Genomic DNA, 11,442 nt, shown 5'->3' with positions numbered 1-11,442 from the left:
CGCTCCAGGAGGCCGGGCCGCTCTGCCTGTCGTGCGTGCCGCGGCCCGACTGCACCGCCACTTCTATGCCGGGCGGGTCCCCGGGGCTGCTCTGCCAGGCAGCCTAGGGCCAGGGGAGCCCCACGTCGACCCGCTGACCGCGCGTCCTTCGGCGCCTTGCGCCCCGCGTCCCTGCGCGCTCCGCCCGCTGCGGGCCCAGAGGCGGCGCCGGTGGGATGGCTCGGGGCGGTGCACCGGCCGGGCTGCTGCTGCTGCCGCTCCTGCTGCTGCTGGAGGCGGCCGGCCGTGCAGGCGCGGCGGGACCCGAGCTGGCCTTCAGCGAGGACGTGCTGAGCGTGTTCGGCGCCAACAGCAGTCTGTCGGCGGCGCAGCTGGAGCGCCTGCTGGAGCACCTGGGACGCGCCCCGGCGCTGGGCTTCCCGCAGCCTGGACAGCTGCACTTCAACCAGGTAAGCTCCCCGCGCACCCAGCAGGAGCCAGGGGCTCCGCGCCCACGTGTGAGGCGCCAGCGTGGGGTGGGGGAGTGTCCGAGAGACCCTGGAGTCTTTCCAAGGGGAGGTGCCCACCCACGGATGGTGCCACCTGCCCCCCAGCTCCAGCTTCCCAGCAGCCGGGAAAGCGTTGGGGCGCTGGAGGGACTGGCAGCCAGGATTCGCAGTTTCGGATTCAGGAGCTGAGAGGTCAGACACAATAAACTTGATGGAAAAGTTTATGAAGCAGGTGAGGGCAGAAGTGGCTCTAAGAGATGCTGGCAAGAGAAACGGGTGCCTGCACCTCCTGAGAAAGCCGCACCTCGCAGGCCCCTCCTGGGCCACTGTCTTGGAAATAAAAGCTGGGCTGCCTGCCCTGGGCTCCATGAAGAGCCGGTGCACAGTGGGAAAGTGTTCAACTGCATATATTCGCTGGGTGGCCGACTTAGTTTTTAGTCATCTGTCAGGTCAGGGGCTTGATTCCAATATTCCCTCAAAATGAAAGTGTGCACACAGCATTATTTAGGCATCTGGTAACGCCTAGGATTGAAAGACAGCAGGGAAGTGCCGAGACAGCAGTACCACCATACCTGCTGGTAAATTTCAAACAGGTGGGTAGGACAGATTCCTACTTACTTCCTCAGTGGGTACTGCGTGGTTGTGATTTCTTAAAATTGTGAAGTAGGAGAGCTGTTCCTGCCCACTTGAGTCTGTTGCAGGCATCATTTTCTCCTTTCCTTTTCCTAATAACCCTGTCCTTTAAAAATGTTAAAGCACACGTGAAGCGGGCATCGTGTCCCCTCCGCATCTTGTTAATCTAAAACTCGGTTAAGCAGGCCCTTGGCTTTTCCCTCTCCTGGCCCCTGTGATAACCCAGGGTGAATAGCAAGCAGCCTGTGGCATTTTCCATCTTTCCCACACTTCTGGGCCATGTTAGTTCGTGTCACAGAAAGTTTTTCTGTTCCAAGGTATTTGGGAAATGCTGCATACAATAGTCCACTTTTGGAAATTTAGCACTTACTAAATGCAGCTGACTTTAGATTACAGTTTGGGAAGCTTTAATCAGATAAATTCCTTGCCGACAACATTAGATAAGTTGGTATCCTCTGTTGTGAATATTAATTGTGAATATTAATAATTAATTGTGAATATTAATAATGAAGCTTAATTGCAATATACAATTCTGAAGAAGCCTTGCTCTCTGATGCCATGGTGGGTCACAGGGGGGCTCTGTTTGTCTGGAGGGCTCTGTGCTCTGCCTTTGCATGCTCCTGGGACGCTGTCGCTCAGTTCTGGCATGGTATTACCCTTGGCTTAATGTCTGAGCGATGACGTATTGCAAAAACTGAAAGGCCCACGTTATGTTAGTATTTTAGAAACTAAAAGCAAACACTTCTGCAATATTTTCTGTCTAGTTGCAGCCTCTGCTTTTCAAGGAGGGGAAACAGCTGAGCCGACTCAGGTGTTTCTGGGGGGTGTCATGTGATTGCAAAGCAGCTAAGGGTGGCTTGTATCTCTAGCCCACACAATGTTCAGCCTCAAATTATCTCCTTATCTTGCAGTATCTGGAGGTGTTGATGAAAGACACAGGGAGAAAGGACCCCCCCAAGTCACTCCTTAGCAAAGACACTAGAAAACATGCCTAAATTATGTAGAAAGAAAGGTTGGTTAAGTTTATTAGTGATGTGCTTCCCGGTTTATGAGTGTGCAGGACGCCTCAATGGGCAAATTACAGGTATGTAGGTACCTGCTGCTGCTGCTCAGGTTCGCATACTTAACTGCGCTCATTATGTCTCTGTGGGCATCTAAAAGAGACAGGAAGAAGCCCATAATTACTTTGAAACAAAAGGATGCCAAGGAAAATTTCTCTCTTAATCAGGCCTAACAAACATCTATTTGATGATCTAAAAAGTCCTCATGAAAGCAGCAATCATCGCTTAAATGATGACAAATGAATTACCCTTCCAGAAGGGTCTATTAATTTGCTAGCATTTATATCTGCTTCTGCAGGAAATGATCAACTAGGAGTAATATTTAGGTCATAAATGTCTTCATACCTTAAAGAGTGCAATTTCAGTTTCCTCACCTGCAAAAAAAGTGTAATAAATGAAATACAGGCCTTTTATGAGAAGCTTGAAAGAGGCCGAGAAACCTAGAATTTGTTTCTATGGACCAGGGATTTACGGATTCTTCAGCAAGCCTGCTGAGAAATGGGACTGTCCCTTCAGATAAGGGCTGCAGCTTTTCCTCGGCCTGCTGCACTCTAGAGCGTGTTGGGTAACTTTGGGAAGTTTTCTGATATTATTTCCTTAAGTGCTATTAAAGTAGTCATTTTGGGAGACCACAGTGTCCTGTGTTCAGCTGGTGACAATAGAACAATTGAGTTTCGTTTTATTTCTTGTGGTTACCAAGGGAACGGAACAATAAAGTCTTTTAGCCACCTGGGCCTGGGTGCAGTCTGACCTACCTCTGGAAGGCCAGCTGTGGGCCACCTCTCGTTGGCACCCATGTTCTTTTCTCTTCCTTTTTAAATGCGTTTCACCTCCAAGTGCTTCTGTGTGGTCACCGCTAAACAGCTTGATAAAGAGGATGATCCTTTTTCTCCAAATTATTGCACTAGCTTCTGGAAATGTCTCCACTCAGATGAATGGTCTCCCAGGGAGCGCTGCGGGATGCTGGGGGTGTGAGGCTCAGGGGTGGGGTGGCAGGAGACTTTGTTTCCGACCATCCTTACAGGTCTGTCTCTCCTCTGACTTTCTCACGGTGTTTCTATCCTGCTACCTGCATCTTTCCTATCACCTGGTGGCCTTGGCCTTGTTTTAAACCTTTTCAGTTCCTGCTCAGTCTTTCTAAAGAGGCGCTTGGAGTCTCTCCATGAAGGTCTGGGGGTGCCATCTAGTCTGGACGCTGGCTCTCAGGCCCTGCCCTGCAATGCTGACCAGAGGTCCACCTCCTCCCCGCACCTGGCACTCCCTGTGAGCCCCCTGCAGCTGGGTTAGCCCTGCTCTTCCCTCCCCTTCTGTCCTTTCCCTTGCACGGCCCTGCCACAGCCCGCAGGCTTGGAGACCCACTATGCTCCAGAAAGCCGTCCTGGCCATCTCAGCCAGGGTGGGCTTACTGATTGGCCCCCATTTTTAATTCCTGAAATGATTTTTAAAATAGCGACCCCTGACTGTGTGTTCAGTGAATACTTCGAATGTTGACTCTCCTTTAATCAAAGCTGTCATCTGAAAGCTCACCTCTCATCACATCACTCCTCCTACTAAACTACAAAATGCCTTCAGGTCAACTTCAAGCATTTCCCTGTGGCTCCAGAGCCCTCCTGTGACCTGGTGCCTGTGCCGGCCTCAGATGTGGCTGGTCAGCTGGCTCTGCTGCTGCTCCCCCTGCAGGTGTCCGCGCAGGCGTCCCTCTGGCAGCCTGTCCTCCCCTGGAGGCGGGTAGGAGCTCTCCAGCCCCCCTCTATCGGTCATCTCACATGCTCACAGCTTCTGCTTGCGTGATGGCTCTGTCCCGCCCCCCTTTGCCCCCCAACGATTCTATTTTCTGTCTAGATTCTAAACAGTGTGAAGGGAGTGAGCATTGCATCCCGTCCAGGGCTCCTGTAGAGCCCGTTGCATCGTGTATTCACCTGGAACGTTGGGGAACAAGGTGTGAAGGTGTTGAAGAGGTGGAAGGTAACTGGGGCCTCACGCAACTTGGCCTTTTTTCTGGGGGAGATCTGGCACCTGCATGAACTGTAATGCAACCGGGGTGTTTCATTTAGCAGAAGACTCACTGGCAGGAGTGGACTGCTTCCCCCGTTCACTGTGCGGGGGTGTGGAGTTCGCTGGAGGAGGACAGCTGCTCTGTGGGCTGCAGTGGTTTTGGGAGATAGTGGCCACCTGGGGATGTGCCCAGGGCACGGAGATGCGCTGCCTTCTGGAGCAGCAGGCAGGGCTCCGGAGGCTGCGGGGGGGGCCCAGATGCACTCCCTGTATCAGCCTCTTGCTGCAGCAGCCATTTCCCCGTCAGATATTCTCCCTCACAAGCTTCTGGCCCTGGGATTCCCGAGAGAGCCACTCCTGCTCCTGAGTGTGGCGGGGCTGGGGCTGCAGTGTAAGCATAAGGGGTGTGTGTGCCCCTGTGTGTGCATACGCGTGCAGTGTGTGCATGTGCGTGCACGTGTGTGTGCGTGGTCATCACTCGCGTGGGTGTGCATAGCCTGCTGTCATCCTTCGTGCTTTTCCTAGGGTGGAGGCAGTGGTGGGTGAGCAGAGGGAGTCTCTGGGAAGCTCTGAACCACCTTGGAGAGCTCTGCTTCTCGGGTTTGGTTTTTAAAATACTTAACTGACCATGGGTGTGGATTGAATGGAGAGAGAAAGCTTCTGCTTTCTGCGTTTTGGCTGTTACATTCCGAGAAACGTTGGGGTGAATCAGAGCACCTGACAGCCTGCCTGCCCAGGGGAGAAACCAGAGGGTGGCCAGGAGGGCGGGACAGACTCCGGCGCATCACATGCCCCTCCAGACAAGGGGCCCGCTCTCTAATCAGTGGACACTGTGAGTTTTGTTTCCAAGAGGTTTTGGGGGAAATGAAGCACGCTCGGCATTCATCTGCCTAGGACATCAAGAGCTCAGTTGGCCTGCATGCCCAGCGTCGCGGGATTTGCGTGGGAAGGCGCCCTCTTCCTCCCCATCCCCAGCTCCCCAGCTTGCTTCCCGGCCCCTGCCGCGGGAGGCACCCAGCCATGTCCGTCTAGCGCTATTGGACACGACTCGTAAGCACTCTAAGTGGGCTAGCACCTTCCATGCCCACAGCAGCCCTGTGGTAAAGGCCTCATTATCAGCTTCAGAATGTGGTCCGGAAGGTGAAGGAACTTGACCAGCGCTGCTCAGTAAGTCGTGGGCCCAGGCCGTGCTCGGCAGGTGCTATAGCAGGTTTCTTAAACTGGGCTCTAGAAAATGTCTAGGGCAACTCTGAGCTCAGGCTTTGGAGTGCGGGGAGTGTCGCCGTCAATCACGTGTCCAGGTCTCCTGCTTAGCCCTGTGCTGAGAGGGACCCGGGCCCTCAGAGCTCATTCTAGTCCGCAGGAAGGCGGGCGCCTGTGAGGGGGACGCACGCGCATTGAGGTGGCCCCAGGCCCCAGGATTGCGCCATCGAGTGGGCTGCTGCGGGGTGCAGGCTCCTGGGACCACCGTGGAGAGCTCGGCTGCTCGCCTTTGGTTTTTAAAATACTTAACTGATTGAACCAGGTGTGTCTGTCTGATTCATAACCTGTAGGTTATATGAATTCTCTGAATTAGAATTAAATTAAATTTTCTTAAACTGTAAATTTAGAATTAAATTAAATAGAATTAAATTTCCTTTAAATAAGTGACATTTAAACATTTTCATAAAATAAGAACTGAATGAATGGTGATAAAACCACAGTGATGAAAACATTCAGAAAAAACGTGGCTTACTTAACGATGAGTCATTAAGAAAACGCTCCCTTTCCAAAACACACTTGAATTGTTCCACCTTTCTTTTTCCCTTAAGAAAGGCCGAGTGCCTCTTTTCAGTGTTCTCTGCTCTTAAGATCTGAACCTGTATTTCTTTCTCCAGTGTTTTATCTCTTGGCATGCAAGGCAATATTTCTGCTAGCTGGGCATTTTTCACAGGTATTTCTTTACTTTTAAAACAGCATGTCATTTTTACTGTGATTAACAGTGTATTTGAGGAATCTTTTTCGCAAAGACAGCCTTCTGGGCGGCCCTTGTATTCCCCGGTCTGGGCTTCGCAGCTTTGGGGGGTGGGGGGTGGGCATGCTGCCCTTTTTGCTGTCCCAGGTAGAGGGACTCAGTATGGCCGGGGCTCTGCCTGCTGTGGGAACCACCTGCCCGTGTGCAGAGTCTGCCAGTCGCCAGCACCATGCAGGCGTGGCCTCCTTGTGGGTGCCCTTGAAGCAGGAGCAGGCTGCCTGGGGGCCCTGGAGATAGGTTGTGTAGGTGTAAGGAATGTTGGTGGCTGGGCCAGCAGAGCCTCTGAGGGAACCCCAACCTGCTGTGGTCCGCCTTGCCCCTTACGGGACAGCCTGGGTTTTCTGGGGCTGCTCAGGCAGGGGCAGGGCTGGAGGGGCTGGGTCTGCTTGGTTGGTGCCTCTCCCTGTTTCCTGAGGGTGGGTCTTGGGACATGTTGGCAAGCAATTTCCATCATAAAACTCATTGCTTTTCAAGTTTAAGGGCTTTTCTTTACATGTAATGTATGTTTGAATCCTCTGTGTCACCAATCTCTTTTAGCGGCAGCAGGGACGGTGAGAACAGCAGGAGTAAAAGTGGGAACCCAAGGCCTGACCTGAGAAGGCCTGACTCCCTCCCTGCCGCCCCGCTCCCCTGCCCCCACCCCGGGGAAGAGGGAGGCCATGCCTCAGTGCAGACGGCCGTCTTGCTTGGGAATCAGGGTTTGCCAGTTCTCTCTGGTCTGAGTGGCATTTTCTCAAGGGGCCACACATAGTACCACATGCAGTTACTATTAGGGTCATTTACAGTGCCATTTATTTATTTATTTATTTATTTATTTATTTATTTATTTATTTATTTTTCATAGAACTTAGGTGTAGACCAGAGGTGCAGGGGTGAGAGTGTTGCAGGGCAGGGAGAGGGGCACCCCAGACCCTGCAAACCTGCCTGCTCTAAATAGGTTCTGCCATCCGCTGCATCAACACAAAACATCTGAGACTTTAATGGGAAGGAACTTTAATACAGTTAGGAAACAATACAGGAAAGGCAAAGAATCAGGTTTCTAAATCAAGCACCCAAAGTTCCCCGTCCCCTCGTGGGTAAAAGTCCATCCAAGCAGGATTGGCCCAGAGCAAGGCCCCAAAGCCTGCCACAGTCTAAAGCATCTTCCAGTGGGGACCCACAGAAAAGGGTCAGAAACAACCAGACAGGTCTGGAAGGAAAAGAGCAAATCGAAATCAAGACAAAAACCCCCATTGTCCCCTCCCCACAGGGCTCTCACCCACATCTGTGTCACCCCGTCCACGACCAAAAGGCAAGTGCAGTTTCTTCACGCGTCTCTCGGCTCCATGTGCCTCCTGCAGGTCTCCTTCTGGCTCCATCCTGCTTCCTTCCTTCCTCAGTTTCCTCTGTAGCTTCTTCTCTCCCTGCACAGCTCCACCCTCCTTTCAGGTGGGGGGCAGGAAACCTGGAACCTCCCCCTTTCCTGGGGACCTCCCTGTTACAAGAGGATTCGTGAGAGACAGAGTGGGGAGCAGAACAGGCAGATCAACTGAAATACACAACTGAGGGGAGCAACAGGGAGACAAGAGAGGTCTGCTGTGCCATGTGGGTCAGCTCCCTGGCTGGGCATCGAACTGAGACCGCAGTGGTGATAGTGCTGAGACTTAACCCCTAGGACAACAGGGAGGCCCCAGTGCTACTTATTTATTTATTTATTTATTTATTTATTTATTTATTTATTTATTTATTTTTGTGGGACCCTCGCCAGTGGCCGGGGATCAAACTGGTGCTGCAGAGGCTGTGGGCAGCAGCCTCGCAACCCAGCGCTCAACTGCTGTGCCACCATAGGAGGCCTGCTACTTATTTATTAAAAAAGAAAAGGTGGGGGGGCCTTCCCTGGTGGAGCAGCGGTTGAGCATTGGGCTGCGAAACTGCCCGCAGCCTCTGCGGCGCAGGTTCAATCCCCAGCCACAGGCGAGGGTCCCACATGGTGCTCAGACCTCTCCTGCCCACGCCCACTGCTCCCCTCAGCAGTGTATTTCAGTCAGTCTGCCTGTTCTGTTCCCCGCTCTGTCTCTGGTGAATTCTCTCACCCTCCCGTGCTTCTGACTGTACCCAGTGCTTGTATAAACAAATAAATCTTAAAAAAAAAAAAAAGAATGTTCTAATTTGGACAAGCTAAGACACTAGTTTTTAGAGAGTTTTCCTATTCCCAAGTATATGTAGCAATAGATTCCGGTTTGTGATTGAAACGAATTAATTTAGTCTCAAGCTATTCCAAATTGTTTGTTTCAGTAGCCAAATGGGGTCGGCCGAGTCTTGAGAGTTCCTTATAACCAAGTGCAGCTCTCACGGCATCACTGTTGGGATGACGTGGTCTGGGCCCTGAGTAGACCTGCAGGATGGAGCCTTGTTTGACTTGGTTTCTGTCTCCCTCCAAAGATCCTTTGTTGTTTTTCTTGGCCTGAAACTTAAGGAGAACAAAAGAAAAATCTGTGAATCTAGATCAAAGGTGTTAACCTGGAAAGTAGTAGTATACTTTCCAAGTGCAAATATACTTAATACCCTGCCTTTTTGTTTTTCTACAACTGACAGAATAGTAGAGAGAGGAAAACCAGTGAGCACTGGTAAGCGTCCTGAGGTTTTTCCTGCCATGAACCTGGTTAACACACACCTGAGTCCTCTTGGATTCACCTGTGAGCTCCATAGATCTTACAGTAGGACATGGCCGGAGGTGGACAGGTCAGCCTCTGCCGTCAAACAAATGCTCTAGGCTCTGGTCCTGCCCCCACGAGCTGGGGAGGCACAGCCACGGAAGCTCCTCAGTCCCTGGTAACGAGCCTCCCTCGTGGGATGGTGTAAGCACAGCACAACGCTCACTGAGCACTTCCATATTCCTGCCCCTTAGTCCTTAGTGCATGTCACGTGTCATTCAGACAGGATATTCTAATTACCCGTATTACTTCAAAGAACAACTCGCAGTAAGATGGTGCATGGGGAGTTCTTAGTGTCCCGCCTGGCTGCACCACCTGCCAGCGTGTCCTTATCTCCTGGCTGCTTTCCACCCTGGGATGGCCCTGCGGCCAGCCTCGCCACCCGGGGCCGGAGGGCAGGCTCACAGCTGCACAAACACGGCAGCACTCAGCAGGCTCAGGCCTCCGTGGGAAGCAGTGGAGCGGGGCCTTGCCTTCGTGTGGCTTCTGGGGTGACTGTCTTTGAAAGGCATGCATCTGCCCGCCTCTGCCCTGCATCCAGCAAGGGGAGTGACTCCTAAGCCATCAGCCTGAGGTGTAGATGAGCTGTAGACAGATGTGTGTCTGTCCCCTGAGGTGTGGACATGCCCTCCCCTTGGAAGGACTCTGGAGGCTCCAACATACCTGACTCTGTTTCCTTACTTTTATCTGTAAGTCACCCCGCTACTGAGGCAGGAGTGATTGCATGCCCACAGCTGGCTGGCTTGAAACTCAGATTCCCTCAGGCCTTCTCGGGCAGGATCTGGGTGTTAGTGGGGATGCAGGAGGGGGATGGGAGCCTCTTTGGTCCCTGTGGGATTAGACATGGGGGGCGTGTCTCTTGGGGCACGGCAGAGGGTAGGGGAGCCCCAGCTCAGGTGGAAGGGAGTGGTGGTGAGCTGCTGAACCGAGCTGGGTGGCTGATGCTGCTGCTGCTCACACGTGCTGACCACATGGATTCTCTGGGAGCAGGGGCCTCACAACTGAGGGGGTGGTCTTGGGCTGCTTCACCTGCACCCATGAATGTGGACAGCTGTCTCGGACCCTAAGCTTAGGGTGAATGCCTTGCAGCACATCCTTGGGCTGTGCCCATGCTGTGCTGGGGTTCTCTGTACCCCACCTGGCCCCTCCAAACCCACGGGGCAGAAGACCCCTCATTAGGCTGCACCCATTTGAGTCCTATGGCTCGGGGGGCAGAGTGAAGCTCCCTGCTGACTGGAGCGCACACCTTGGCTCTCCTACCCTGGCTTCTCTGGCTGAGGGCCCTCCCCCACGGGTATCGCCCCCCTGGCACCATCCCATGGGGTGGCAGGCAGTTTCCCAGCAGCCTCGTGCTCCTGTGCCCAGGGCCCGCGCGTCCAGGCGGGGCTCGGGCCAGCCTATGAAGCTGTTGGGAACGGCACTCACTTCCAGAGGGAAGCCGCGGGTCGTGCTGTCCTGTGGGTGGAAGGAGACATGCCCATCACTTCTACCTCTCCCCCAGGGTGTCTCAGTGTCCATGGGGCTGGCTCCAAAACTCAATCTGAATTTCCGCACAAGCTGTTTTCAACCTTTCAAAGTTATTTCCTGACTCTTGACATTTGATAAAGTAGTTTTGTAAGAGGATCAGGACAGATCCGTTTCTGCAGAAACTGAGGCACAAAGAAGTCACTTGGCAGAAGTTGCCAACTTTGCCAGGCACAGCGGGCACGCCAGGTTTGGGTCCAGGTTCCTGTCCGCTGTGCTGGCTCTGGGCCCTAGGCCCTAGGGACCGTGGTCTTTGGTGGAATTATGGACTCTCCTCCCGCCTCCTTCCGTCTCCCTCCACAGTGGGCTGGCTTTGTCCCCATCTTGTCCCTGAAATGACATGACATCACCCTGTCACCAGATGCAGTGGGCCTTCCCCTGCCTGGCCTGCCTCAGCTCTGGCTCCTCTGGACATGTCCGCTCCTCGTCTGCAGCGGCCTCGCTTTTCTTGCTCTCTGGCTGCTGCTTTGCAATTTTGGTTTCTTTGCTTGCCCTTAGATACCGGGGGTCCCCAGGGTTCTGTCTCAAGTCCTCCGTCTTCTGCGTTTGTGCTCTCTGTGCACAGTCACATGCTTCTGCAGCTGGCACTTGCCAGCAGGCATTTCTGGATGGGCTGGCTTGGTTCGGATTTCTCGCTAGAGGTCTGGCCTGCACTGATGCTATTCATGTCTAACTCTCCTCCCCTTCTTAGCAGGCCCCAGCTGTCCCAAAAGGACTCATCAAGTCCATCCTTTCGCCAGTGAAACCTTCTGGTAATCCTGTTTTGCGGTCATTGGATATTTGCCATCACAGAAACTAATGTTGAGAGAATTAGAAATACCTAATGTCTTAAAGAGAACAGTAATAAACCCAAAGCAGTTAATTTATTGAATGAGAAATAGCTTTGTTTCCCATGGAGCTAGAGAGGAGAATGGTATTGACCTTTCTGCAGGTTTCTTTGCTGCCCGGTGTCACAGAAGACAGGTTCTCTTCTGTGCTTCTGCTTCGGCCTGTGGTGATGTAGGCCCTGTAGCCTCTGCAACATCCACGTCCAT

The 11,442-nt window shown here is 52.9% G+C and overlaps 1 protein-coding gene across 1 annotated transcript in view; it reads left to right on the top strand.

Annotated features, from left to right (window-relative positions):
• Positions 1-215: 215 nt before the first annotated feature.
• Positions 216-11,442, top strand: part of SLC39A8 (solute carrier family 39 member 8) — a gene marked incomplete at both ends in the record, with an annotated part of 42,512 nt that continues 31,285 nt past the window's right edge. The window contains one exon of the mRNA XM_084251979.1: positions 216-449. Coding sequence (XP_084108105.1) covers positions 216-449 — 234 coding nt within the window. The remainder of the gene's footprint in view (positions 450-11,442) is intronic.

This window comes from Talpa europaea (genome assembly GCF_964194135.1).
Source record: "Talpa europaea genome assembly, chromosome: 13".
Classification (NCBI taxonomy): domain Eukaryota; kingdom Metazoa; phylum Chordata; class Mammalia; order Eulipotyphla; family Talpidae; genus Talpa; species Talpa europaea.
Note: the sequence above shows the minus strand (reverse complement) of the source record. Positions and strands in the feature narration are given on the sequence as shown.